The sequence below is a fragment of the Siniperca chuatsi genome, linkage group LG9 (assembly GCF_020085105.1).
Source record: "Siniperca chuatsi isolate FFG_IHB_CAS linkage group LG9, ASM2008510v1, whole genome shotgun sequence".
Classification (NCBI taxonomy): domain Eukaryota; kingdom Metazoa; phylum Chordata; class Actinopteri; order Centrarchiformes; family Sinipercidae; genus Siniperca; species Siniperca chuatsi.
In genome coordinates, this window is record NC_058050.1 from 1,430,791 (window position 1) to 1,458,330 (window position 27,540).

Here is a 27,540-nt window from a genome sequence, read left to right on the forward strand (position 1 = left end):
AGGTAGTAAGCTAGTTAACAAGGAATGCTAACAGAGTAGACAAACACCTTGTTTATTCCTTACATGTTTGGAAAGGTGGAAAAATGACACCATCCTCCAAAATCTTGGGACTGAGTATCACTCTTACTAGTGGCCCCTCAGCTGTGGAACTCCCTGTATGATTATCTCAGGCAGACAAACTCAGTGACCTCTTTTAAATCTCTTCTTAAGACTCACTTTTTCTTAAAGGTCCAGTGTGGAGGATTTAGTGGCATCTAGACGTGAAGTTGCAGATTGCAACCAGCTGAACACCGCTCGCCTCACCCTCCCCTTCCAAGCATGTAGGAGAAACTACGGTGGCCGCGAAACTCGGCCACGCAAAAAGGCCCTATCTAGAGCCGGTGTTTGGTTTGTCCGTTCTGGGCTACTGTAGAAACATGGCGGTGCAACATGGCGGCCTCCTTGGAAGGGGACCCGCTCCCTCTGTAGATATAAACGGCTGATTCTAAGGTAACGAAAACACAACAATCCTTATTTTCAGGTGTTACACAAACATCTTGTTTTAGATTTTATGTTTTTATTTACTTTTATTATTTGTTGTAACTTTGTTTTTGAAATGTGCTATATAAATAAAGTTATTAGTGCCCCAAAGCTTGACTGACCAGCCGTGCCTAGTTACGTTAGCTAAGCTATGATTGGACAGTTACTGTTTAGGGGCGGGGTTTAACGTTAGCATGTCATTTGTGGCTCTGCTTATATTGGTTTTGTTCTAATGCTTTGAATTGTAAAGACTTTTATTGGCTTTGGTCATTCTTCTATTTTGAATTATTGTGCTATTGCCTATTTCACTTTACTAGTTTTTGTAAAGCATTTTGTGGCTTTGTTTTGAGACATAAAGTAGACTTAGTATTATTATTATTATTATTATTGTTGTTGCTACTATTCACACCCTGTCTGTCCCTAGTGATTAATCCCTTGCATAACAAGTTTTATTTTATTTTTCTGTCAGTGACATGCACACAGTGAACACACACACACACAGTCCAGTCATGAGGTTCATCGTTCCCATGGGTTCTGCAGTGATTTACTTTCTGTGCTGTAAAACCGTCTAGATTAGCGACCTTGCAATGCTCACTTGGTGATTTATTCAGTATAATCCCAGTGCTGCAGTTATGGTCTCATGTCACTTGGAGGAGATGAGTTTATGTCAGTGTGCAGGGACACATCATTTCAATAATCATACTGATACCACAGAAGACACCCACTTTACACACTACTCACCCCTCAAATGTTACAAGGTTGCCAGATCGTAAATGTGACTTTCGAAATTACTGGGAAGGGTCTGATTGCAGCCAGAGTCGGGGTAGATTTCTGTGTTGGTGAGGGAGCAACACAGCTGCATACTGACTGCTCTCTATCGCGTTTCCTCAGCGGTGGACCCTGGCTTGTGATCCACTTTGACTTCGACACACAAAATGGACCATCCATTTCAACTTGTTAATGTGTAAATTAAGGGGAAAATCTTGTACCCCTTAAAATCTTCTTTATTTGTTTATTTATGTTCTATGAAATTAAGGGTTTTTTTTAAGGGGTTTAGCTTCCTTCTTTCAAATTAATTGACAAACTAAGGGATCTCCAGCTACCATACCAAACACCTTGATTTAGATTAAGGTGTTTGGTAGCATGTTGTCAGGGGTACATTGAGGATTACTATTATTTTTTATCTCAATCTTCATCTCTTCTTATTGTATGAGGAAGTCTGGAGTGGCAGAGAAGTATGTTAGAGTGGTGCAGGACAGGTATGAGAGCTGTAAGACCGTGGTGAGGTGTGCTGTAGGTGTGACAGAGGAGTTCAAGGTGGAGGTGGGTCTGCATCAAGGATCGGCTCTGAGCCCCTTCTTGTTTGCTCTGGTGATGGACGGGCTGACAGATGAGGTTAGACAGGAACCTCCATGGACTGTGATGTTTGCGGATGACATTGTGATTTGTAGTGAGAGCAGGGAGCAGGTGGAGGAAAATCTAGAGAGATGGAGGTCTGCTCTGGAAAACAGAGGAATGAAGCTCAGCCGCAGTAAGACAGAATACATGTGCGTCAATGAGAGGGACCCAGGTGGGACGGTGAGGTCACAGGGAGCAGAGGTGAAGAAGGTGCAGGACTTTAAGTATTTAGGGTCAACGGTTCAGAGCGATGGAGACTGTGGAGAAGAGGTGAAGAGGTGAGTGCGAGCAGGTTGGAGCGGGTGGAGAAAAGTGTCAGGTGTGTTGTGTGATAAAAGAGTATCAGCAAGAATGAAAGGAAAGGTGTTTGAGACGGTGGTGAGACCAGCGATGTTGTACAGCTTAGAGACAGCGGCGCTGAAGGAAAGACAAGAGGCAGAGCTGGAGGCAGCAGAGCTTAAGATGCTGAGGTTCTCTTTGGGAGAGACGAGGACGGACGGGATCAGGAACGAGGACATCAGAGGGACAGCTCATGTTAGATGTTTCGGAGATAAAGTCAGAGAGGACAGATCGAGGTGGTTTGGACGTGTTCAGAGGAGAGACTGTGAATATATTGGTAGAAGGATGCTGAGGCTGGAGCTGCCAGGCAGGAGGTCTAGAGGAAGACCAAAGAGGAGATTTATGGATGTAGTGAGAGAGGACATGAAGCTAATGGGTGTGAGTGAAGAGGACGCAGAGGACAGGGTTAGATGGAGGCACATGATTCGCTGTGGCGACCCCTGAAAGGGAACAGCCGAAAGGAAAAGAAGATCTCTTCTGCTCGAAATCAGTTTAATAAACTAGAAAAGACTAGGAAACAAGCCAGTTTTAAGTTGCTGATGAGATTCAAATCAGATCAGTCTAAAGTAAAATTTTTATTTAGTATTTCATTTTAAAGGTTTTTGCAGCACTTCTGGTTGTAATGGAGTATTTTCTACATTGTGATACATATTACTATTTTCATACAGTGTATTCTTCCACCACCAAATGCTGTGGTGTATCACCATTAGCCAGACATGCCAATGTTAGGATTATACACATTAAAGGGTTTAGTAAAGTCCTCTTTTAATGTGGCATTACCCAAAATGTCAGACTTGTTTGTGGTGCAGCCCAGCACGCCACAACTTTGCGGTGTTTTCTATTCCTGGGAAAAAGCTAAAGTTTTGAAGTTCAGTAATGCAGAATCACGGTGGGTGTGTCCTGTTTTATGTCTGTAAATGTGTTGTAACATGATTATCTGGAACAATCATGGTCCCCCGCTGTGACTGAGCGCCTTCCAGATGGGAAACAGATTGGTTCTCTGCATTTATGGTCGTCTTTGTCTTTGTGTCGTAGGAAGAGAGAAACAAGAGAGCCGTTCCAGCATGGAGGGGAGGCGGGGTCTTCTCCTGAGCCTCATCGTGGCAGCGTGTTTCTACGGCAACGCTTCTCAGAAGACAGGTGGGTATAATTATGTACAGCTATGACTTAACTTCCTGCATACCAGCACATATAGGATCTTGGCCCTACTTAAACATTACATCAGCCCATAACGTCTGTAAAACCAATTTATACACTGTACACACTCACACACACATAATGGGCCTTACAGAGCAAATGTGTGTGGTAAGTTTTGGCGTTCATTTTCATTATAAACATGTAAGGAGCACTATCACTAACCTTGGACAAGAATGTTTTGCTGCTGAGCACGTAGATATGATGCATTAATTGGTTCACAGCAGCACAAAACCATGGCCGTGGATCACCAGTGCCTAGTTGCATAAAACATACTGATCTGTATTTTCCAACCCTACTGCCAGACAGAACGTTGACATGGATGATTCTGCAAAAATCTGGATCATGTTCAACGTTTTTTGAAAAAAGATTTTTACACAATATCTACCTACAGGATGGTTGGGGAAAGAGGGAAATGGCAACTAGGGAAAGGGTTATGGCAAATAAATTATGGTTAAAGTTTGGTTAAGGTTAGTAACTAAAATACTTGGTTAAGGACATTGACTGCAGGTCTGTGATGGGATGAGAAGTCTGTTCTCTTGCATGAAAGTCAGATGCCCTACATTCAATGGAGACCCTAGAGCTCCATTGAAAATATACAGTAACTTTTACTCTCTTTAAGGTGTTTCTAGGAATAACCCAAAGCATGTTGGGTAAGGAAAACATCTAAAGACAACCACTGAGGTGAACATTTTTATGCAGCCAGGGACATGAATGTATGGTATGTAAATGTTTAGTGTTGAGGCACTTGAACTGATATTGAACACTAGTGAGAAAGAGAAGTTGAATGAAAGGAAGGGTTGGATCTGCACTTTGTCGACCTTCTGTTTGCACCACCAACACTTTCTGAAGGAGATGAACTCCAGCTGTACGCAACGCAACTTTTGTTTCATTTTCCTCACACTTTTGCATCCAAGAGCCCACCTGAAGGTAAGTGCTTAGAGAGTAGATCCCTGCTCCTGTCCAGAAACTGCCCACAACCTGAGAACAAGCTGCTCATTTTTTCCCTTCTGGCTTGCAAGCAACGAATAAAGCAACCCACCATTTCTTCCTGTAAATCACGCTGACACTTTTTCACCTCTGGCTGGCACGCTTTCTAAGAACTGCTCAGGTAGTAAGAGCTTTCTTTGTAGCATCCTGTGACTTCTTATCTACAAGACCTCTCAATGACTTGACAACCTTCCCTCTTAGTCTGCACTCAAGAGGCTGTAGCTGACATCGTCTTCATGGTCGACGGGTCGTGGAGCATCGGCACTGAGAACTTCAAGCAGATCCGTCAGTTTCTGTACACGCTGGTCAACAGCTTTGACGTCGGGCCTGACCACGTCCGCATTGGGCTGGTCCAGTACAGCACCCAACCCCGCACCGAGTTCCTACTCAACACCTATCAGAACAAGAAGGACATCCTCCAGTACATCAGCAACTTGCCTTACATGGGGGGCGGCACCCAGACGGGGGAAGGCTTGGACTTCATGCTAAATGAGCATTTTGTGGAGGCAGCTGGAAGCCGGGCTGGCCAGAATGTGCCGCAGATCGCTGTGGTGATCACCGATGGCAAATCACAAGACAACGTGGAGTCCCAAGCCCAGAATCTGAAGAGAAAGGGAATTGTTTTGTATGCAATTGGTATCAAAGATGCAGATGAAGACCAGCTGAAAGAGATAGCGAATGAGCCGTACAGTCAGCATGTACACAGCGTGTCTGATTTTGCAGCACTGCAGGGAATTTCTCAGAGCATCGTCCAGACGCTTTGCACAACTGTAGAAGAAGTCAAACGACAACTCCTGCAACTGTCTCAAGGTAATATGTGCCACACCATACAGCTTGTGGTGTCTCAGTGATCTGACTTAAGTATTACACTTGTATGTTAGCAATGATAGAGCCAAGTATTACTGGCCGGCTGTTGCCCAAAGTATTTTTTTTTCTTCCAGAAATTCAAATGTCCAACAGAATTCACTCCGATGTCATCTGAGTGTCAGAAAATCACCTTGACCAAGAAAGCTTTGTAAAGCTTTATTTACTCAGCCTTCAGCATTTAGAGAGGGTGGACAAAAATAACAGTTGAACCAAAGAATATAATGTATTTCATTATTGACTAAACAATCTTACATCAAAGTCAGTTTAGTGGCTCCTGGGGAGCTCTTGTACTTGCTGGCTTTAAAGATGAACTTCAAAGATCGTCTTTGAACTTGGAAACAGCAGTTTGCAATCTGAACTCAAATTCCATATAGACAAGTCAACTGCTGTTTACCAAGTCAAGAATGAACTTAAAATATTATATCTCATTATCACTGAAACAAACACCACCCTATTTGAAGCACACATGCACACTAAGAGCTGACCATTTTAACCACAGTTTTCTATTGTCAGCAGCTCTACAAAGGCAGGTGGGGGATTTCATGCCTCGCTCAAGGGGCACATTAACATTGAAGTGAGGAAGTAGTGCTTCCCATTCACTTTACCATTTTTTCAGAGCTATATCTGGGTTTTATGTTGCTCTGGAACAGGGGTTTTCATAGTCTGTAACTGTGGGCCCCCTCTCAGACAAAATTGAGAAAACCGCACCCCTCAACAGCCCCTTCTACTAAAAATGTATTCAACAAGTTAATATGAATGAATTTTCCCATAATGCTTTGGGAGATCAGGAATTATAATGTTGCCATGGAGTCAATTAGTTAGCTGCGGGCTACATCTTGATTTCCGTTTTTCTTTTACATTTTGGTAAATTCGCACCATTAAAAGTAGCTGAATCAGCTGTTAGCAGCTCTTGTTTACAGTGTACCCATGGATGTACAGTCAACTATCACTGGATTACTTTGATACTGAAGAAAGAAAACTTAAAAATGTGTTTATTTGCAATGGACATCATAATGATATCCTTGGAAAGTGTAAGTCACACTTACTCTAAAAATATGTCTGTGTGCTCAGACATGTTTTATGGGTTTTATGTTCCTCAGCTTGTTGCTCCAAATGCTGACTTTTTTCTCCCTCCTGTCCAGAATGTGCCAAAGCCACCATGGCCGACATCGTCTTCCTGATCGACGGCTCCTCCAGCATCGGCAACGATAACTTTCAGGAGGTCCGGCAGTTTCTCCGAAGTGTTGTCGTAGGCCTCGACATCGGCCCTGACAAAGTTCGGGTCGGCGTGGCTCAGTACAGTGATGATCCTTACCAGGAGTTCCTGCTGAAGGATCACATGGACAAGAAATCCCTGCTGGCTGCGGTGGAAAACCTTCCCTACCGAAAAGGAGGCACAGAAACGGGCAAGGCCATCAACTTCCTCCTGACGCAGTACTTCACCGAAGAGGCAGGGAGCCGAATCGGCCAACGGGTGCCTCAGATCGCTGTGGTCATCACAGATGGGGACTCCACGGATGATGTGATAATGCCTGCCCAGCGCCTGAGGCAGCAAGGAGTCATAGTATTTGGCATCGGGGTGGGAAAAGCCAACCTGAAGGAGCTCGAAACCATCGCCAACCGGCCTCCAGATCGCTTCCTGTTTACCATCAATAACTACCAGGCTCTGCAGAGGCTGACAGAGGGTCTGTTACAAACTGTATGTGTCTCTGTGGAGGATCAGACGCAAGGTAAGGCAAAGGATTATATGAAACATTCTTATAGAGTTATTTATCTTGCAATGAAATATAAGAGTCAGAAGAAAACAACTAACATCTATTTGTTGCAATGTACAGAAGCAACTGAAAAGTAACTTTAAGAGCTACTTAACTCTTTTTTATTATTATATTTTTATTGAATTTTAAACAAGAGAACAAAATATACACAGGACATGTATAGAGTGCACAACAGATGTCAGTTTTACAGAGCACATCCATGATAGAGGAGCACATCGTGCAATCTTGACCTAATCGTCCCTCATTCCCACTAGCTCCATCTACAAGCTGAAATTGCATATATAAAAGGGTTCTTCATCCCTGGAGTAATACAGGAAAGTGTTGGAAGTCGGGTCTTAAATTTAGAGAAGAAAGAAAGAAAGAAAGGAAAAATTAATAAATAAATAAATAAAAGAAGGGGGGTTTAGAAATTGATAAACTTATACAGATTGTATTACTGACAGAAATCAACAGAAAGACAAAAAGAGAGTGAGGAAATAGGAAATGCATCAGCGGTGTTCGTATCAGGTGCCTCAGGGAAATTGGTTGGAAAGTGGTTCATATGATGCAAAGCTGTTATTGATAAAAAAAGATCTTTAAAGCGCACAATACCCCTTCGGTGCCATTCTTGATAGCAACTTAACTCTTTACCGACCAACTTAAATCTTTCTTTTACTTGTTGTTGTACTCCAGTTCTTACCTTGCGGCAGACATGCAGCAGAGCCCTCAGGGTGTTGTAAGTACACCATAGCATCACTGTTGGGTATGGTTACAGGTGCAGTGGACACACTGCATCAGCAGTGATGCTGTGTGGCCAGAGTTGCAACACACATGAAACTTTGAACCAGAAGATTTTATGAAATAATGATTTAAGCTCAATGTTTGTTTGTTTTTAATCAAGGTTTTTAATAAGTGTTTATCAGAAAATGGCTGAACATTGGATAAAAAAATTAATAATACAAAAATGTGGGAATGACGTGGATTTCATAAAATACCATTGGCAGTTCTAACCACTCTATAGTTTGATTGTTTTGTTAATGAGGTGGCAATCACACTGGAAGGTGAAAAAGTGAGGCGCACTTACTGCAGCTTTAATCCCGACTACAGTAAGAGGTGTCTTGCTGTCAGACTTGACAAAGCTCCCCCAGAGCCACGGAAGACATTATACAAATGTTTTCACAGGCTGAGTAGTGCTCCACATACCTAGGTAACTGACCTTTATGAGTGCTCCCCAGAAACTGTGTTACCTTGAGGTGACCCAAATCTCTGACTATATGCAGTATTTTAAATAAATGTTGCTATTCCTCAAGAGCAAATATTTTGCTTCAAGCCTGCAGACACAACACACGAAGGCTCTGTAGTGATTAATGTAACACACTCTGGTTCCAGTGATGTTTGAGATCGGTTGGCAATGATGCAATGTTGGCCAAAAAACACATCATTAATAGACAGACGTTTTTTGGGAATCGGGGACAAACTGTATTGAACTTGCAAGTCTAGTGTGGGAACTTCCACAGAAATGGTTAATTTGCCATTAAAAAAAGATATGGATTACCATTTGCTTTGAGCTTAGTGCTTGTTAATTTTTCCATACTCAATCAACCATCATTTGCAGTCCTTAGCTGTCCAGAATTTTTTTGCAACCTGTAATAAAAAAGTACATTTCACCGACTAACTACAGTCCAATCCTGCCAAGATACTAAAAAATACTGAAGAATTAGTGGTGATAAAAATTCAAGTTCTTATGAATATCTCCTAATTCTGACCTTGTAATTCATAGGCGAGATGCAATCAGACTTTGATTTACTATGTTATAATTGAGAGAGTTTTAGCATTTGTAATTGCTTAGGTTTTTTTCTGGACGGAGCGGTCTACCATAACATCAGATCTTCTTACTGTTCTTTGTGGTTTGTTTGCTTTCAGCCTTGGCAGAAAAGTTTGCTGACACGTTCTTCCTGGTGGACAGTGGCGTGACTCCAGCAGAGTTCCAGCAGGTCAGGAGCATCCTCGTCCGACTGGCTAATCAAATGAACATTGGAGCGTCTGCCTACCGTCTGGGCCTGGCCCAGTATGGTCAAGATATCAAGGTGGAATTTCTTCTTAATGCTTTCCAAACCAAAGAGGAGACCCAGAACGCTGTTAAGCGTTTCCGCCAGCGCAGACCACAACCCAACGAGCCTCGTAACTTGGCTAGCGCATTGCAGTACAGCAGAACTCACTTTTTCACTAGAGAGGCAGGAAGCCGGGCCGACCAAGGCTACAAACAGTACCTGGTTGTTCTAAGTGGAAAAGACTCAGATGATCCCGTGTATATGGAGTCACGTCTGATCAGATCATCAGGAATAACTGTGGTGGGGATGAGCCTTGGTGCTTCGATGGCGGAAATGCGTCTCATAGCCACTGCACCGTACATATATGAGTCTATCAGCAATGCTGTACCTATACTGAGGTCTATTTTCGAAACAGAGGAAGATCAAACGACTCTTACTGGAGGTGAAAAAGTTTTTTTTATTATACTGTTATTATTATTAATTAATCACTTTAATGCTCCTCTGAAAATGTATTTTACAACCGTTTATTCACAGTCACCCCCTTTACGAATTTAACCATTGAATAAAGTCTCAGATATGTGAGCTGTTTCTTACTGACAGATGAGTACCGTAAAACTTCAATTAATAGCCCGGGCTTTTATTTGCTTCAATCACTGAACTCAACCTGCCTATATTTGGGACAGGCCTTTAATTCCTTTTGTACAAAACTCTTGCTCAACAAAGATGGGAAATCAAATTGTTTATTTAAACCAGTATAAATATTACTTGTATAAAACTTAGGCTATCTAATAACATATCAATTATGAAACATTCATTTGATCTAGCTCAGAGAGAGAGAGAGAGATAATCAAAATACCAGTAGCCTTCTTTTGATCGGTGGATCCTTATGGACTAAAGGAATGTAAATAATCGAGGAATGGACACATATTCTCAGTTTATGACCGCTTCAAAGGTAGGCAGAGTCACCATTTTTTCCCCCGTCTCTCTTGTTTACCAGGCAGGTAAATCTGAATGAATTATACTTTGGTGCTCATGGTTTCCGTAAAATTAACTGAACAATTGAATTGTGGAGAATCTAACCGATCTAACGATGTTTAGCATGTCCATATTGACAAAAGTTTAAACATTTATAGGCTATTTGAATGGTTGAGTAGCTCAAAAGTGAATATGTAATAATGATTTTATGTTGATATACCCCTTTCACAGATTGCAAAGCAGCCAAAGTGGCAGACATCGTGTTCATCGTTGATGAGTCTGGAAGCATTGGAACCCCAAACTTCCAGCTGGTGCGCTCTTTCCTGCACACAATTGTGAGCGGCCTAGAAATCAGTCCAGCTAGAGTCCGAGTGGGCATCGTGATGTATAATGACAAGCCCACAGCACAGGTCTACCTCAACACCTTTGATGATAAGAACGAATTGCTGAAGTTCATCAAAATCCTGCCCTATCATGGAGGGGGTACGAACACTGGAGCTGCCCTAAATTTCACCCAGCAGAATGTTTTCATCGAGGAAAGGGGAAGCAGGAAAGATAAGGGTGTCCAGCAGGTGGCGGTGGTGATCACAGATGGTGAATCCCAGGACAACGTGAGCACAGCAGCAGCTAATCTCCGTCGTGCTGGTGTCACAGTTTACGCAGTAGGAGTCAAAGATGCCAACAAGGCCCAGCTGAGAGCGATGGTGTCTTATCCCCCCAATAAGCATACGTATATTGTGGACAGTTTTGCCAAGCTGAAATCGGTGGAGCAGACCCTGCAGAAAAGTCTGTGCCATAACATAATTCGGGAAGCGTTCTCAGTCAGTACAAGAAGAACTAGCATCAAAGAAGGTCTGAACTAGTGTTTTTTTCTTATAGTTGGCTTTGTTTATTTGAATATCAACCATATACATAAAAATAAGTTTTAAGTCAAAGTTTAAAGAATTGAACAGTATTTATAGCATAGAACATTTATTAAATGAATGTACAGTGAATGTACAGCTGATGCATTGGGAATAGAACTTGTAATATTTTTGCTTTTCCTTTTCCAGGCTGCGAACAAAAAGATGAAGCAGACATCTTCTTCCTGATTGATCACTCAGGAAGCATTTACCCCACTGACTTCGACGACATGAAGAAGTTCATCATTGAGTTTCTAAATACCTTCCGTATTGGGCCACAACATGTCCGCATGGGGGTTGTAAAATACGCAGATTCGCCAAATTTAGAATTTGATCTAAAAGAGTACTCAGATGCCAAAACATTGGAGAACGCAGTAAAGGGTATTCAACAAATAGGAGGCGGGACGGAGACAGGAAGAGCGCTGGCATTCATGGGAGAACACTTTGACAGAGCAATAACCACCCGTGGTCACAAAGTTCCAGAGTACCTGGTGGTCATCACTGATGGAAAATCCTCTGATGAGGTCAAGGTTCCTGCAGAAAAACTGAGGGCACAGGGTGTCATCATCTATGCCATTGGGGTGAAAAATGCAGATGCAAATGAGCTGCAACAGATTTCCGGCGACCCTCAGAGGACTTTCTTTGTCAATAATTTTGATGCTCTGAAGCCCATCAAGGATGACATCATCACAGACATCTGTTCTCAAGACGGTAAGGAAAACTGGACTAGACTAAAGTTTAAAATGCATGTCTGCCATATTCTGTATGTGTCAGTTAAAGGCAGCACATACCAGCATCGGTTAGCCGATAGTACAGAGGTGAAAGGAAATGAGGGGTGAGAGATGGGGAATGACATGCAACAAAAGTCCCCGGCTGGATGTGAACTGGGGACAGTTCATGGGTCATTTGCAGGTCGTAGTCGATGCCTTAACGCGTAGGCCACCAGGGAGCCCCCTCACCCATTGTTTTCTACATAAGACCACACACTGAGTGCGTCATGACACACATCATCACAGACTGACGTGTCAGCGCAACAGAATAATCCACTGTACTATTTCCGAGCGTTGATGCTCATCAGAGCTCCAGAAAAGCACCAGTTTTATCAGATTTGTTCCCCAGATTGACACATCCCAACTAACATACCATTACTACTTCCTCTATATGTATGATTCATTCAATGTGTGTTACATCAATTGAAAATTAATGAGGTGACTCTACACTATGTGGTCAGTGTGTGTTGCACTTTACTTACCATTGAAAGGATTCTGTTTGTGTGGGCAAGAAAAACAGGACAAAAGAGGAACACCACATTAACATGTCCATGCTACTCTGTCTACAGTTTGCAAAGACATACCCGGCGACCTCCTTTTCTTGATTGACAGCTCTGGGAGCATCTCTACAGACGACTACAACAAAATGAAAGAATTCATGAAATCTGTCATTAGCAAGTCCATCATCGGGCAGAATGAAGTGCATGTTGGTGTCATGCAGTTCAGCACCATCCAACAACTAGAGTTTCCCCTCAACCGCTACTACAGCAAGGAAGGAATGTCGAGAGCTATCAATGATATGCAGCAGATTGGTGGAGGTACACACACGGGTGAAGCCATCACAGATGTGTCGCAGTATTTCGATGCAACTAGAGGAGGGCGTACTAATCTGAGGCAGAGGCTGATAGTGATAACCGATGGCGAGGCCCAAGATGAGGTCAAAGGCCCCGCTGCGGCTCTGAGGGCCAAGGGAGTGGTGGTCTATGCCATTGGAGTGGTGGACGCCAACACTACCCAGTTGCTGGAGATCAGCGGTTCACCAGACAGGATGTATACTGAGAGGGACTTTGACGCTCTAAAGGACTTGGACAATCAGTTGGCCTTGGAGCTCTGTGATCCACAGAGAGGTAAGAGCGGACTGGGGCTATTCCAAAACATCAAATCATTTCGGTAATAGAGCATAAAAATTTGTAAGCCATGGATTCCCTCTCTTTTTTCTTTAACTCACACATCTTGTAGAAAAAAAACATGTACATATCAAAAGTCTTTTGCTGTACAGATCATACACTATCCTATTTATTTTATGAATGAAAAACCCTTTTAAGAATTGCATTGGAAATCTGTCTTGGGAATCCTAACTGGTGCTAACGTCTAGGTTACGACACCACCTGGATTGCTGGACAATATTATTCCACTACAACTCATTTTAAAGAAACTATCCAGAAGCTTATTTTGGTTCCCATACGTAGCACAGGCTGAGAAGAACTCCACTGTCCACAAAACCCAGCTGACTCTCGGGTGGATTGGTTAGTAGTTTGCTAGCTAACAAGACATGAACATGTAAATAAGACAGATTTGAAGTTTTTTGGGATGGCAAACAAGAGAGATGTTCTCTTAAGTTACTGATTCGTTATAATGTAAATACACCATTAATTGGTTTCTCAATTTTCCTGCTACCTTTCCCTCTGATCCCATTTGCTCTTTGTCCTTTTATTTCCAACCAGAGTGTAAGAAGACAGAACAAGCTGACATTATTTTCCTGGTGGATGGCTCCACAAGCATAACCCAGAGCAAGTTTAGAAGCATGCAGAAGTTTATGAAGTCAGTGGTGAACCAAACCACAGTTGGCACAGATCTGACTCGCTTTGGGGTCATTCTGTACTCCACCGAGCCCAAATCTATTTTTACTCTGAAAAAGTATGACTCCAGACAAGAGGTTATTAATGCAATATCAGCACTGAAGTCCCCATATGGAGACACCTACACTGGCAAGGCTTTGAAATACTCTTTAGAGTTCTTTAACAATGAACATGGTGGTCGAGCTGCTCTCCAGGTGCCACAGATTCTCATGGTGATCACAGATGGAGATGCTACTGACCGTAACAATCTGGTTGTGCCATCCAAGGCACTGGCAGAAAAAGGGATCAGTGTCTTCAGTATCGGAGTTGAAGGAGCCAACAAGACACAGCTGGAGATCATGGCTGGTCACGACACATCCAAAGTTTTCTATGTGGACAGTTTTGATGCCCTGGAAACTCTGTACAAGAATATTTCTCATGTCCTCTGCAATTCTACCAAGCCAGGTAAGAGGCTAAAGTGTCATAGCACCTTTGTACACTGTAGTTCTACATCTTGATGGAGAAGATGTAAAGATTCATAGCATCATAAAGCTAGCCTACATCTCCTTTACTCAGTTTTTGTTAGAAGATTTAGAGGCTCAGTTCACCCAAGCCACAAAAAACCCATATTTTTTCACTTGAACCTGGAAATATCTAGCCATGTAGATAGTTTGCCAGTGAAATTTAATTTGTGTTGCTCAAAGAATTCAAAAACTAAAATTTGGATAACCTGACAGCAGCATGTCTTTTCCGGCCTTACTTTCTTTCTAGTCTTACGAGACCACATTGAACAAAGCAAAAATTGCTTCACAAGAATTAATAGCTAAAGCTAAATAAAAATTCTAATCGCACTTGACTTTGTGAATTGGAAACTTGTGATTTGAGGCAACCAATTTTTAATTGATGTCTCAGTACAGAGCCTAGTTAGGTTTGGGGAGCAAAACACAAGATGACTGTATATTTGGAACAGTAAAAATATAGGGGTGGGTTGGGTTGGGTAACCCCTAACATTGCATGAATCTTGTCAAATATACATAGTAGCCTATGAAACATTTATGTACTGAAATTTCTTTAAGCATATCTGCCAACATACAAGGCAATACTGATGTACCTGTGAGAGGCAAATATTAGCCAATAATGTCATCCTAGCAATGTATCCACTGGGCTCTAAATGTGAATGCATTATGTACTGATGTGATGAATTTGGATGGTGTTCACAATGGCATTATAAACCAAACAGGTCATGGCCACAAAAAATACAAATGTGAGTGTTGAAAGCCACCAAGAAACATTTCAAATGAACTTGAAGTGTGGCAAGGATATGGCACATTTATTTATTCGTAATGTGGATTAATTTCTTCTCTTTGCTTTTGCAGTTTGTGAAAAACAGAAGGCTGACCTGGTCTTCCTAATCGATCAGTCTGGCAGCATCGACCCAAAGGACTACACCACCATGAAAACATTTACGACAGAATTAGTAAACAGCTTCAAAGTCAGTGAAGATTTAGTGCGTGTAGGACTAGCCCAGTTCAGCAGCACTTTTCAGAATGAGTTTTACCTTAACCAGTATTACACCGAGCAAGCCGTGAACAAGCACATCTTGGATATGGAGCAGATCGGTGGAGGCACCAACATCGGACTGGCCCTGGATTCTATCAGGGATTACTTTGAGGCGTCACGGGGAAGCCGTAGATCTGCCGGGATCTCCCAGAATCTGGTGCTGATAACAGATGGTGAATCGCAGGATGACGTGGAGGACGCGGCTGATCGTCTCAGGGCTCTGGGGATCGAGGTGTTTGCCATCGGCGTTGGAGACGTCCACGACCTGGAGCTCCTGCAGATCACTGGCACTCCGGAGAGGCTGTTTACTGTGCAGAACTTCGGCAGCTTGGAAAACATCAAGCAAAAGGTGGTCGACACAATCTGCAAATCCAAACCCCTCGAAGATCCCTCTGGTGAGTTTTTAAAAGTGTGACTTTGCCTCTCTGTCTGTCTCCCCTTCTTTCGCACCATATTCTTCTGTGTCTATGACTGCCAAAGGTAAAGACATATTTCCCTTTGCTACAGACTGCACCATAGACATCGCCATGGGTTTTGATATTTCTCAAAGAACTGGAGCTCCTGGTGAGATGCTGATCAGCGGCCACACCAAGCTCCAGACCTTCCTGCCAGAGATCGTCCATTACGTTTCCTCGGTACAAGGCCTGTGCTGCGTCGGCCCCACGCCGGTCAAGACCAACCTCGCCTTCCGAGTCGTGAGTCGTGATGGACGTTCCCTGTACGACTTCAACTTTGAGGGCTACAGTGAAGACGTGGTGAGGAAAGTCATGACCTTGAATTTGGCAGAGCCCACTTACTTCAACACCGCCCTGCTGAAATCCTTCGGGGAGAAGTTCAACACACAGTCCAGAGCTGGCGTGAAGGTGAGTCTGAGACGATGCACAAAGTCTTGCATATACAAAAACAACGCTCACATCCCAGTCTAAGACACGTTTTCTGTATTTAATTGATTTGAGTTGGAACTGGTGTGAGAATTTGGTCGAACGTTTGTTGTAACCTTTTTCAGAAATCAACATCAGTTGCTTTGTTAGCTAAAGACATTACACTGATCAGTCTGGACAGCTTTGCACTTACACTCTAATACAAGTTAAACAGTTTCACAAAAATAAAAACCAGCAATGAGAAGGGAAAGGAGTCTTTAGAGACGAAGATATTATTCAGAACAAGTGAACAGAACTGAGTGGCATGAAGCTGTAGCTCAGTCAGATTTTTAAGGATGGAAAGAGTTGTAATTTTCTTAGAATAAATGGAAATTTTAGTCCACTTTAACATTATCTAGAATTAGACTACTTTCTGAAACTGATTTGATTCGATTCAAAGTTAAAGAACCAGAGAGTCAATTACTCTCTGGTTGTTAAACATTCTGGATCTCATTGTGATGCCAAACCACAAATCTGGGGCCGATATGGGATTAAACAAATCACACGTTAGGGTTGGAGTTGTGCAGCTGGAGAGGTTCGTGGATCATCCAAAGCATTAGTCGCAAATTTGGCTTGAGTTTATTCTAAAAATTCCAAAGTCAGCAACTTCAAGGATGTTAAAATTGTGCCTAATTATTATTCTCGATTACCATTCAGTCACTCTATCACTTTATAGTCTTCACTCTTCAAAGTTTTTTTTGGGAGCCGAAACGTCTTGATTCTGTCCAGATGACTACGACTGAAACCTTTTCTACGATGGTCTTCAAAGTTTTAATAATCCAATAAAATAATTTCTCTTAAATTGAAGCTTATGAGGCTACTATCCCCTTGTTCTATTCTCCATTGGTTGAGTGATTAATTATGTCATTTTAGCTTTGGATGTCTATGATAGATGTTTCTTTATCTTCCGTTGAATGATGGTCAGAATAATTTGCAGACCTGTCAGAAAAAGGAGATGAGATGTAGTTTTCTTATCATTAAAAGCAGTCTAACGTGTGACTAACCTCGTCCATCAGGTGCTGGTGATCTTCTCAGACGGATTCGATGAAGACGTGATGAAGCTGGAACATGAATCAGAGCTGCTGCGACAGTCAGGTAAAAACTGAGAGAGGCAGTTTGTGTGGTGATCCAACATGACCATAATTAGCATTTTGTCTGTTTATGTTTACATAATTATATTTAAATTATCATGTAGATTATGTAAATTCAACATTAATTTGCCGGAGTGCGTTATGGTACCAGGTAATACAGCCGTTTGTATAGAAAATACACGTAAATGTTCTCTTCTTTTGTGTGTTTTTTCTGCAGGGGTCAGCGCTCTGCTGACTGTGGCTCTGGAGGGAGTGCGTGACCCCGCCCAGCTGCAGATGGTGGAGTTTGGCCGAGGATTCGGCTACAAGCTTCCTCTCAGCATCGGCATGCAGAGCGTCGGCAGCACCATCCTCAAACAGATTGTGAGTCATTCATGTCACTGCTAACCACAGGTAAAAACAGCATCTGCAGTAAAATTCTACGTGTCTTCCTGTTTACATGTTCAGTTCTGACTGGACAGATCTCTGCAAGAAAATAAAATGACACTTCATTCTAAAATAAAATCTGGAAATTTATTTTGGAGTCAAGTGAAATAAACTGGTTCAAAGTCTGGATGTTTGTTCAGGTGACTATTATCTTATGATGTGTCCATATTTGTAATTGAGATTGTTAGGAACATTTGCTGTTTATCCAGTTAATGCGGACACACCACACTGTAGCTTTTGCATGGAGACTGAAAAAGAAAAACTGTTCTTAGTGTGTTGGAACAGTTCTGTTTGTCTCTCTTGAAATGGGACTATTTTCTCTATTTTTCCTGGTTTGAGTCTGGTTTCTGTGGAACTAAAGTGATGGAGAGACACGTTTCTCAGCATGATGAGAATCACAGAAACTCATTAGTTCAGAAAAGGTTTTCCTGTTCTGGCGTGTCTGTTTGCAGGAATGGAAACCAGAAAAAAGCCCCCGGGAAGTGCTGGCTGAAGAAAATATGTAAATTACTCACCATGTAAAGGAATAGCCATTGGCAAAGAAAAGAAACCAAGAATCCTTTAGCGGGTTCAGTGGAACGCTTGTCTTAGCTTTTGATAACAGCTTGTTCCTATTTTTAAGTACACGTACAAAACACGTTCAAAAGAACAGCAGCCAGAACCCTCAGCAGGTAGAGATTGTGACTTTTCTTCACAAAGAATAAAAACAAGCCTTCAGTGAAATATCCGGTTTTTGGCTTAAATCCTTCGTCATACATACAGCTAATTTTTTAACATAAAAAATAATTGAAAAATGTTTCTGAAGGAAAATGTTAGGCACCCTAAATTTATTACGGGGGGGGAAAATAATACCTACTGTTTTCTATTTATTTATTTGTTTTAATTAATGAGTTTTTTATTAAAGGTTTGAACAAGGGAGCAGAGACAAACAAGGAGCCCTTAACGTAATAAGAGACCTGTCAGACATGAACACCCATATGCATACATACATATACAAAAGGAAGAGAAACAAAACACACACACACACACACACTGACGTCAGCTTTATCCGATAACTTTAAAGATAAATTCAGTTTTTAGATGGTTAACAATATCAAACCCAATGTGAAACAGAGTTAAATGTATATTTCATGGATTTAAGTGAGCAGAAGAGCTTTTAACTGCACTGTTACTGATTTTCTCGGCACTAAGCTCTAAAATCTTTTACTGTTTGTTATAAATAAGGTCCGTAGAAAGAAATGAGTATTGGCATCGTTTCATGTTTATCGATCCCTCTGCTCTCTGTGTCTCTGCAGGACATGGTGTCAGATAGGGAGTGCTGCAACGTCATGTGCAAATGTTCGGGACATGAAGGCATCCGTGGCTCTCGGGGCCCCCCGGGGTCAAAGGTGACTGGAATGCACACACCTTTTAACTTTATACAGGATGTTAAAACCCGTTTGTGAAAACGTGTCAAAAGCAATAAGAAGGCTGGTCTGGGCTGAGAGCGAGCAGACGCAAGCAGAAGAGGAGGTCAGACTGTTACACAGGGAAAGGCGTGAAACGCCTCTTTTTCTCAAAGCTGAGAGGAATGACTCCTCGATCAGTGGTGGAAGTACTCAGATCATTTACTGAGGTGTAAGTCCTGCATTCAAACCCTGCTTAAGTGAAAGTATAAAGAGCAAAATGCAGTTACAGTGTCAGCAGTAAAACGTCTCCTGTGGCTGATTCTGATTCTGTCCGACATCATTAGATTGTTAACACTGACGCATCAGCGTTAGAACAGCGTTTCACTGTTGCAGCTGCCCGAGGATGCGTATTACTTTATAAACTTTATATACCTTTAGCCAGTTTAGTCCGGTGGCCCCTCCGAAGGGTCACCAGATAAATCTGAGCTGTCCGGAGATGATTAATGGGAGAGGAAAGAAGAAAAAACACAAATCTGTTTTCACTTTGGTACTTTTCGCTAGATCTTTGATCTTTTTGTGAAATATTGGCTAATATTTCTTTTTCGGGCCTCAAATTGTTATTTAAATGAAAACAATGTTTCTTTGGTGGAACTGCTAACAACTCAGAGACATCTGAAACACGCTGAGTTTGTTTGTAAAAGGCTTAACAAGGTTGTTAATCTACGACAGGGTTGTTTTTTATGTAAAACCTAATGTGGAAAATAACTTCAGCTGTCAGATAAATGGAGTAGAAGTACAAAGCAGCATGGAATATAAATACTCAAGTACAATCACCTCAAATTTGTACTTGAGTAAATGAGTTATTCTGCCCTCGATGAAAGTCTCTGAGATAATGACACATTAAGTAATTAAGAGACATGAGTGTTTCACACCTTTTAGGTAAAGTGTTAGAATAATTAGAATTATTATTATATTTACATGAAACATTTTAAGTGCGAGTCAAAAAAATGCTTAGAAATATAAAGCTGCATTAACTGAAAAGTTGGTGTGCTGACAGCCAGGTCACATGCTGTGCTTTAAGGTTTAAGCTTTTCAGATTCTGAATATTTTTCTCTGTTTACTGATTGTAGAGTTTTTTGCCGTTTAGCTGATGTCAACGGCAGAATTAGTTCAAAGATCGGCAACAGACAGAAGCGACAGAGCCGCTCTAGTTCAGGGAGGACAGTGGTGGATATTTGAATAAGAGTCGGCAAGAATGAAACAGCAAGTGTTCAGCTTTATTATCCTCGAGGAAAGACACTGTTTGGGTGTAGGTCGAAGGACGAACGTCGGCTGCCCTACTTTAATTCCTTTAGTACTTTTTAATTATTTTAAAGTCTTTTCAGTTATTTTTTCTGCCCCTGAACCTGTTGTGTGTTTTCTAAACAGGGTGTGATTGGACAGAAGGGTCACCCCGGATTCCCCGGAGAGGAGGGCGTCGCTGTAAGTGCTTCTTCATTCACTTTAAACACATTTTAAATGTAACATTTGACCAGGTAATAGTTAAACTGCCGGCTGCAGATGAAAGTTTATTCTTAACTGCCGTCAAGGCAGAGAACTTTTTCCATGTTTCAAGATTAGATGAGCCTCCAGCCTCCATTTAAAGCTGCATGACGGTAAACTAAATGATAAAACATATACTTGGCTGCCTTTCATACGTACACGTCTGCTCCGCTGCTGAAACATCACGTGTCCTGGAGAACAGATGAACTCCTTCAAAACAAAAGATCTTTGCTGTTGCACACACAAATCAATTCTAACTCTCTTACCAACAGCATGTAGTTTGTAAAATCTTCCAGAGCTGATTAGTCAATTAATTGGTCCAACAGAAAGTTATTGGCAATAATTCTGATTATCAGTTAAACAATTTAAGTCATTTTTTCAAGGAAAAACTCCAGATATGCCTCAGTAGCAGCTTCTCCAGCGTGAGACTCTGCTTTTCTGTTTCATATCGCAGTAAACTGAAAATCTTTTAGTTTTGACCAAACAGACGAAAAACAATAAATATTCATAGTCGGTAAAACCATCAGATAACGAAGCTTTAAAATGAAAGAGTCCAGGTTCAGGGCAGTTTGCAGAGTACCTGAAACCAGTTCTGCCCAGATTACTGCTTACTGTACACATGGGATACCCGAGGTTCAGTAGTTATTGGATCGTGTACCGCAGATTTCCTTCAGAGAGGAGATGTGAGGTGGTTTGGAAGCTTTAACAGAGAGATGATTATTGCTTCTTGTCAATAAGGAAGTCCATCCAAGAGGATAACCGACGGACTAATCAACAATGAAAACAATCAGCGGGCGCAGCCCTAAAATCTACACTGAGGCTTTCGTCAGCAGTATTTTTATTGAAGCTCTGTTCTTGTTCACGCAGTGAGTGCAGGCAGATGCTTCAGTTCTACACAGACTAAAGCCAGCACAAGAGAACACAGCACGAGGCTCTCCGCCGGTGTAAACGACCCATATCTCATTAACAAGAGTCCGCAGCCATCTTAGTTTAGCGTGTGAGCATGCATTTGTTAAATAGCAGTAAACACAAAGTAAGTAAAGCTTTATTTGTATAGCCCTTGTTAAAATACACAGTTACAAAGTGCTTCACACTCACACACACGGAAAATATATAAATGAATAGATAAATAAAGATATATTACAAAACCAAAACACAAAACCAAAGTGAAACAAACCAAAACACAAGACAGGGATGGCCGAGATTTGAAGATCTGGGTGGTCGAGAAGTGGAACGAGGAGATCAAGCGCAGCTGAGGCTGATGGGAGCGTCAGCAGCTCTGCAGGTCAGAAACCAAAGTGTCGGACACGTTAACATGTCGACCTGATGGTGGCGCTAGATGGAAAGTCAGAGGATCAGCAGAGTTACTACAGTTCATCCTGAGGGGAGCATGAACGATGAAGCACGATTCATCACAGTCCATTGTTGAGATATTTCAGTCAAAACCACAACGGGAAAAGTCAGATGATCACCAAAGTCCACGAATGTTTGTACAAAACGTCACGGCAGTCCGTCTGATGGCTGTGGAGAGATTTCAGTCCGGACCGCTGAATCAGTGTTTGCTCACAGTGGTGATGTCAGGTCTCCTGCTGGACTCCGCCCCTGCTGCATCACGGCTCACTGTGCTTCTGTGTTGCAGGGAGAGCGGGGCCGTCCTGGACCGAGCGGACCTCAGGGTGTCCAGGGTTGTTCTGGACTCAGGGGACTGAAGGTACAGCACTGCTCAATACTACTGAGCGCTACTTATTATACTAGAGATTAGTAATTATGCAAATAGTTTGATGGAAGCAGCTGTGCCAGATGTTGGTGATGCGTGTCTAACTGTTGCTGTTTGTGTCTTCAGGGCCACCGAGGCGTCCGGGGAGACAGGGTGAGTGACTCAGGCCTGCTGGAATGTCAATTTAAGCGAGGAAGTCATGTGACGTGCTGTATGTACTGAGGAATGTTTGGACAAACATTAGAGTCGAATCTGCTGACACCTGATTCTCCTCCAACGTTGCAGGGGGAAGACGGAGAAGACGGACTGGACGGAGTTAACGGAGAACAGGTAAGAACTTCAGCAGCTACATCTGCTCACCTGGAGCGGGAATATAGAAAATGCACGTCATGATCAAGTATCGCTGTGACTGTGAGGCGTCTCCCCAGGAGGACAGTTGGAGAAACATTGAGGGGGCAAAGATCGGTGAAAGGGACATGTGCATGCAGATGTTTTAAAAACAGGAAGTTAGATGTTGTAGTTTGGCCGCTCAGCAGCCCGGTCAGCAGGTGGCGCTGCGGCTGTGACTCACGGAGGTGATTTAAGGTACTTTAAAATACTCACCGTGCAACTGCTGCAGTTAAAAAACTGCAGAACTCAAATCTGAACACACAGACACGAAACACACGCAGTATTTTCGATTCTTTGTGACTCACACTGTCCGAGGAGATCGTCACCTCTGACGTCCGTCCAGAAAAAACGTCCATAAATCCTTCGAGATCGTAGAAGACAGCGGCTGCAGAACCTGCCTGAGAATCCTGCTGTTTCTAAGTTTCCTTCAGTCTCACAGTGATCCAGAGACAGCTGTCTGTCCGTCCACGGGTCCACTGCAGACAGGAGCTGCTGACTGCTGGTTCGGCTGCTCTGATGGGACAGTCTGACCACATGTGAACAGATTCAGGCTGAAAAGACAATAAAGCAATATTTTTATTCCCATTTACAACCCCCAAAGCATTATGGGAACTGTAGTTCCAAAACTCAAAGCCTGACTATCCCACATAGAAGTAAGACAAATATGCCTGGATCTGCCTCGATGCCGATCTTTAGGACGATCGGGTTATTTTAACATCTTGAGGCGTGTTTGTGTCCTTTTTCATTGAGGCGTTTATTTAACACCTCCGTGCTTTTTTTATTTTAAAGTCACCGCAGAGTGTTTGAGTGGCAAAACAAATCATAGTCCTGCACGTGGAAGAGTAAAACAACAAACTAATGAGCTGCTCGGTGACGTTGAGACACAGTAGATTTCTGTTTGTGTTTTCATAATGGAGGAGATGTGCGGGCGTGTTCAGGAGCTGATTGGAGGGATTTTCAGGCTCTCGCCGCTCAGCTGTTTCTGGTTCTGTGTTTGCAGGGAGTGACGGGAAAAGACGGAAGTCGAGGAGAGAGAGGACACCCAGGAAACCCAGTAAAACAGCCTTTTACGTTTTCTCACAATCCAAACACACAGCTCTGAGCAACACAAGAAACCTTTGTCTGTATTTTCACATGAATTAATCCGTTTAATAAGGAGTTTTCATTCATCGGTTAGCATCACTGTGAAAGTGTAAATCTGTGTTTTCAGCCATTCTTTCATTTTGAAACACATTAAAATTAAAGTTCAAAGTAAAAGCAAGCAGGAAAACATAGTGTTGTGTTGAATAGTAATATATATATATATATATATATATATATAAACTGTATTATTGCTAATACAAGTTTTCATGTCAGTACATCTTACTGTTAATGAACAATTAAGTTAAATTTAATGATTAAATTAAAGACTCATGCCATAAAATAATTTTTTTTATTAATAATAGCATTTCATTGTAACAATGAGCATTTTGTAGTTTGACTCTTGTATTCTGTGTTGTTTCAACACAACATTCATAATGAATCATAACTCACTTATTTATGTGAATAATCATATTATTATTGCTGTGATTATAGTTGCATCTACTTGTATTTTGTCATTTTTAAATAGATTATTATTATTTTTTTTTTTTAATTACAAAATAAAAGGTAATTTTATCATTTAGGTGCATCTGAATAACAATGAACTCAATAAATGCCCATAAAATAATGTTTTTACTGAAGATTTAAACATATATAATTTGATTATTGTTATTAGTGCTATTTTCTTTAAATACTTAATATTTAAGTTTTATTCACTTACATTTACTTACATCAGCAGATGCTGAAAGAGGTGAATGAATAGTGCTCAACATTCATGATACCTGTATATTTATACACTCGTCATGTAAATGATTAATCACTGCACTTTAGTCTTTATTTGTTGTCCTGCTTTTTGTTTGATGGTTGATTGATGTATTCAGTCAGACGGACAGCCAGTCCAGTGTTTGAGTCTCTGTAGTCCAGAGGAATTCCCCTTTAGCTGTCGCGCCCGTCGGATGAGGAGGGGAGCGCGGAGGCGTTGACCTCTGACCTCCGGCTGGTTGACTGACGGGTTGAACTGTCGTCCTCAGGGTATCCCAGGTATCAGAGGGGAGGCGGGGCTGAAAGGACAGCGAGGACTGAGAGGAGATCCGGTGAGTCCCAACAGCTTCTCTCTCTCTCTCCCTCGCTGGATGGATGGATTTTAAATCTATATCTATCTATCTATAGATAGATACAGATATATATATATCAAATAATCAAATACATGTTCTGTGCAATGACCTGTGTTCCATTGTTGTGGATTACAAAAGCTAAATGTGCATACAGTGTACAGGTATACCCACTCACCCTCTCACACCTGCATGTCAGTTATACAGTAGATGTGTGAATGTGCTTCTGTTCTGTTGTTTTTATCTTGTATCTGTTTAAGAGCAGAACGCAGATGGAAGAAATCAGGTCTGCAGGTCCACTTTGTGGCCATGAAAGAGTCATTACGCCTTTATAACAGGAAGGTGAAGGATGCAAGAACATGTCATTTCTCTGCACTTATCTCTGCCCATCAGCACAACCCCAGATTCCTATTTAAGACTGTGGATCAGTTAGTTAACCCTGCCTCTCCTTGTGCCCCTGCTGAGTGTGATGCTGATTGTGAAAAGTTTCTTTTCCACTTTGCTGGAAAGGTGGAGTTAATAAGATCTGATATCACCCCCAATCCTGCCTTTTTAGATGTGGATCACCCGCTCAGGGATTCTTTGAGCAGTTTTTCTGCTGTTACTCTGCCCGAACTCGCAGACATCGTGTCTCTTATGAGAGTGTCCCTCAGCCCTCTGGACAAAATCCCAACCAGGTTTTTACTGGAATCTATAGATTGTATTGCGCCCCTTTCACAAATGATTTTTAACAGCTCGCTGTCTCCTGGCTGCGTCCCTGATTTCTTTACTAAAACTGCTTGTGTCCAGCCAGTCCTAAAAAAACCTGGGCTTGATCCCACCCTCCTGGATAACTATCGCCCAATCTCCAAACTGCCTTTTATTTAGAAGATTCTCGAAAAACTTGTATCTAAGCAGCTTCTTGCTGCTGTGGAAAACGATAATACCTTTGAAAAGTTCTAATCTGGCTTTCGTCAGCACCACAGCACTGAGACAGCCCTTCTCAAAGTCACTAATGACCTTTTAATGAATGCAGACGCAGGCATGTGTTCAGTTCTTGTGCTGTTGTTGTCAGCCTTTTGTCAAAAATGTTAAAGGAATAGTTCCACATTTTGGGAAATATGCCTTTTCGCTTTCTGGCGGAGAGTTGGGTGATAAGATTAACTTCTCAAGTTTGTATGCTAACAGCCTATAGCCGGTTAGCTTAGCTTAGCATAAAGACTGGAAAGAGCAAAACAGCTAGCCTGACTCTGTCCAAAGGTAACGAAATCCTCTAAGCAGCACCTCTGAAGCTCACCGATTAACTCGTTATATCTCGTTTGTTTATACAATAGAAAAAATGAAGAGCCAAGAAATAGTTTAGAGGTTTTGGTAGGTTGATTTTGTTATCTTTGGACGGAGCCAGGCTAGCTGTTTCCTGTCTTTGTGCTAAGCTAAGCTGCTTGTGGTAGTTTCATATTTAACCCACAGATAAGAGTGGTATCAATCTACACAGCTAACTCTCTGCCAGATAGCAAATACGTGTACCCAAAATGTTGCACTAGATTTTTTTTTGGGGGGCGTTTTGCCTTTTATTAGACAGTGATGGTGTAGAAACAGAAAGGAAACGGGGGGATGGGGGCATGACCTGCAGCAAAGGTCCGTTACAGTTATATGCACCTCAACCGCCAGGACGCCACCCCAAAAAAACTGAAAATTTATCAAATCCACTCCTCGGGATCAACACATGTATTACTGCACGTGTGGCTGCTGCAGTTTGCATCCAGTTTGAGCTGCTGCTGCTGCTGATGGGACGCATGTTTACGGACGTGACGCTGCGCGTTGTAGATTAGACTGTCCCAACCGTCGCCCTGTTAAATTCTTTGACTTTATTCTCTTAAATGAGAAAAGATCCTGGAAAAAATACTTCTGTAAAGCAAGTTGGGAACCCTGCGAACAGAAGAGCATAAAGTCACAGACATTCATAGATAAGTCTTGTTTTTCTTTGTAAAATACTCCCTAATCTTCTCTTTTTACAAAAACATTATGTCGACGACTGCTTTCATTACTGCTCTCTCTCTCTCTTCCTCTGTGCCTCTCTCCCTCCGGATTCTGCAGCGTTTAAACTTCAGTTTGACCCTCTCGGCTTTATGTTCTCGGCTGTGTGCTTATATAACAGCTCTGGTATGCTGCTGTAATCCTTCATCTCGTGGGTTTTTTTTCACTGAAACAAACGGCATCAGTACACACTCTCAATCATACATGCAAAGAATCAGTCAGCTTAGAGTTCCCTCAGTTTAAGAGGCGTTTCTTTTATATGTTGATGGAGTCGCACAACCTTAAAGATTTGACAGTTTTTGACTTTGGCGTCTCCAGACACTGTATCAGACCTGACTTGGCAACACTGAGATGCATAAGATATAAAGCAACACAGTTTTCACCAGGAGAGTCTCATTTTTACACACACTTTTATTTTGTTATAATCTTATAATAATAATAATAATCGCTTAAAAAAAATCGACTCACGGTGGCTTTAAATCCTCCAGTGGAGAGTTGTACGTTTTCTTCGTTCCTGAAATATTGTGGGATTTGTGGTTTACAGAGACAGTAATATATTTTGTAAGACTGATTTATTACCAGCTGAAAGGAACAGGAGAAAGAGATTTACTCTGACGGGAGTGCTTCCTCCTGTCAAAGTAAATCCATATCAGAGTTTGAAAATCCCTTAATGAAACACAAATCTCTCCCAAACTGCAGAG

The 27,540-nt window shown here is 41.9% G+C and overlaps 1 protein-coding gene across 3 annotated transcripts in view; it reads left to right on the forward strand.

The window, feature by feature from the left end:
* The window catches only part of LOC122881113 (collagen alpha-6(VI) chain-like), a 77,904-nt gene that overhangs the window by 22,073 nt on the left and 28,291 nt on the right, over window positions 1–27,540 (forward strand). For 2 of the 3 annotated variants that reach the window (XM_044206877.1, XM_044206878.1), the window contains exons 3-21: window positions 3,292–3,396; window positions 4,642–5,250; window positions 6,450–7,037; window positions 8,985–9,554; window positions 10,319–10,939; window positions 11,140–11,700; window positions 12,329–12,886; window positions 13,484–14,062; window positions 14,974–15,552; window positions 15,665–16,020; window positions 17,094–17,172; window positions 17,386–17,531; window positions 18,890–18,982; window positions 20,411–20,464; window positions 22,164–22,235; window positions 22,368–22,394; window positions 22,527–22,571; window positions 23,632–23,685; window positions 24,743–24,805. In XM_044206877.1, the coding sequence (XP_044062812.1) occupies window positions 3,321–3,396; window positions 4,642–5,250; window positions 6,450–7,037; window positions 8,985–9,554; window positions 10,319–10,939; window positions 11,140–11,700; window positions 12,329–12,886; window positions 13,484–14,062; window positions 14,974–15,552; window positions 15,665–16,020; window positions 17,094–17,172; window positions 17,386–17,531; window positions 18,890–18,982; window positions 20,411–20,464; window positions 22,164–22,235; window positions 22,368–22,394; window positions 22,527–22,571; window positions 23,632–23,685; window positions 24,743–24,805 (5,730 nt within the window). In that variant the 5' untranslated portion in view covers window positions 3,292–3,320. The remainder of the gene's footprint in view (window positions 1–3,291; window positions 3,397–4,641; window positions 5,251–6,449; window positions 7,038–8,984; window positions 9,555–10,318; window positions 10,940–11,139; window positions 11,701–12,328; window positions 12,887–13,483; window positions 14,063–14,973; window positions 15,553–15,664; window positions 16,021–17,093; window positions 17,173–17,385; window positions 17,532–18,889; window positions 18,983–20,410; window positions 20,465–22,163; window positions 22,236–22,367; window positions 22,395–22,526; window positions 22,572–23,631; window positions 23,686–24,742; window positions 24,806–27,540) is intronic. The other variant, XM_044206879.1, reaches the window with a different exon arrangement.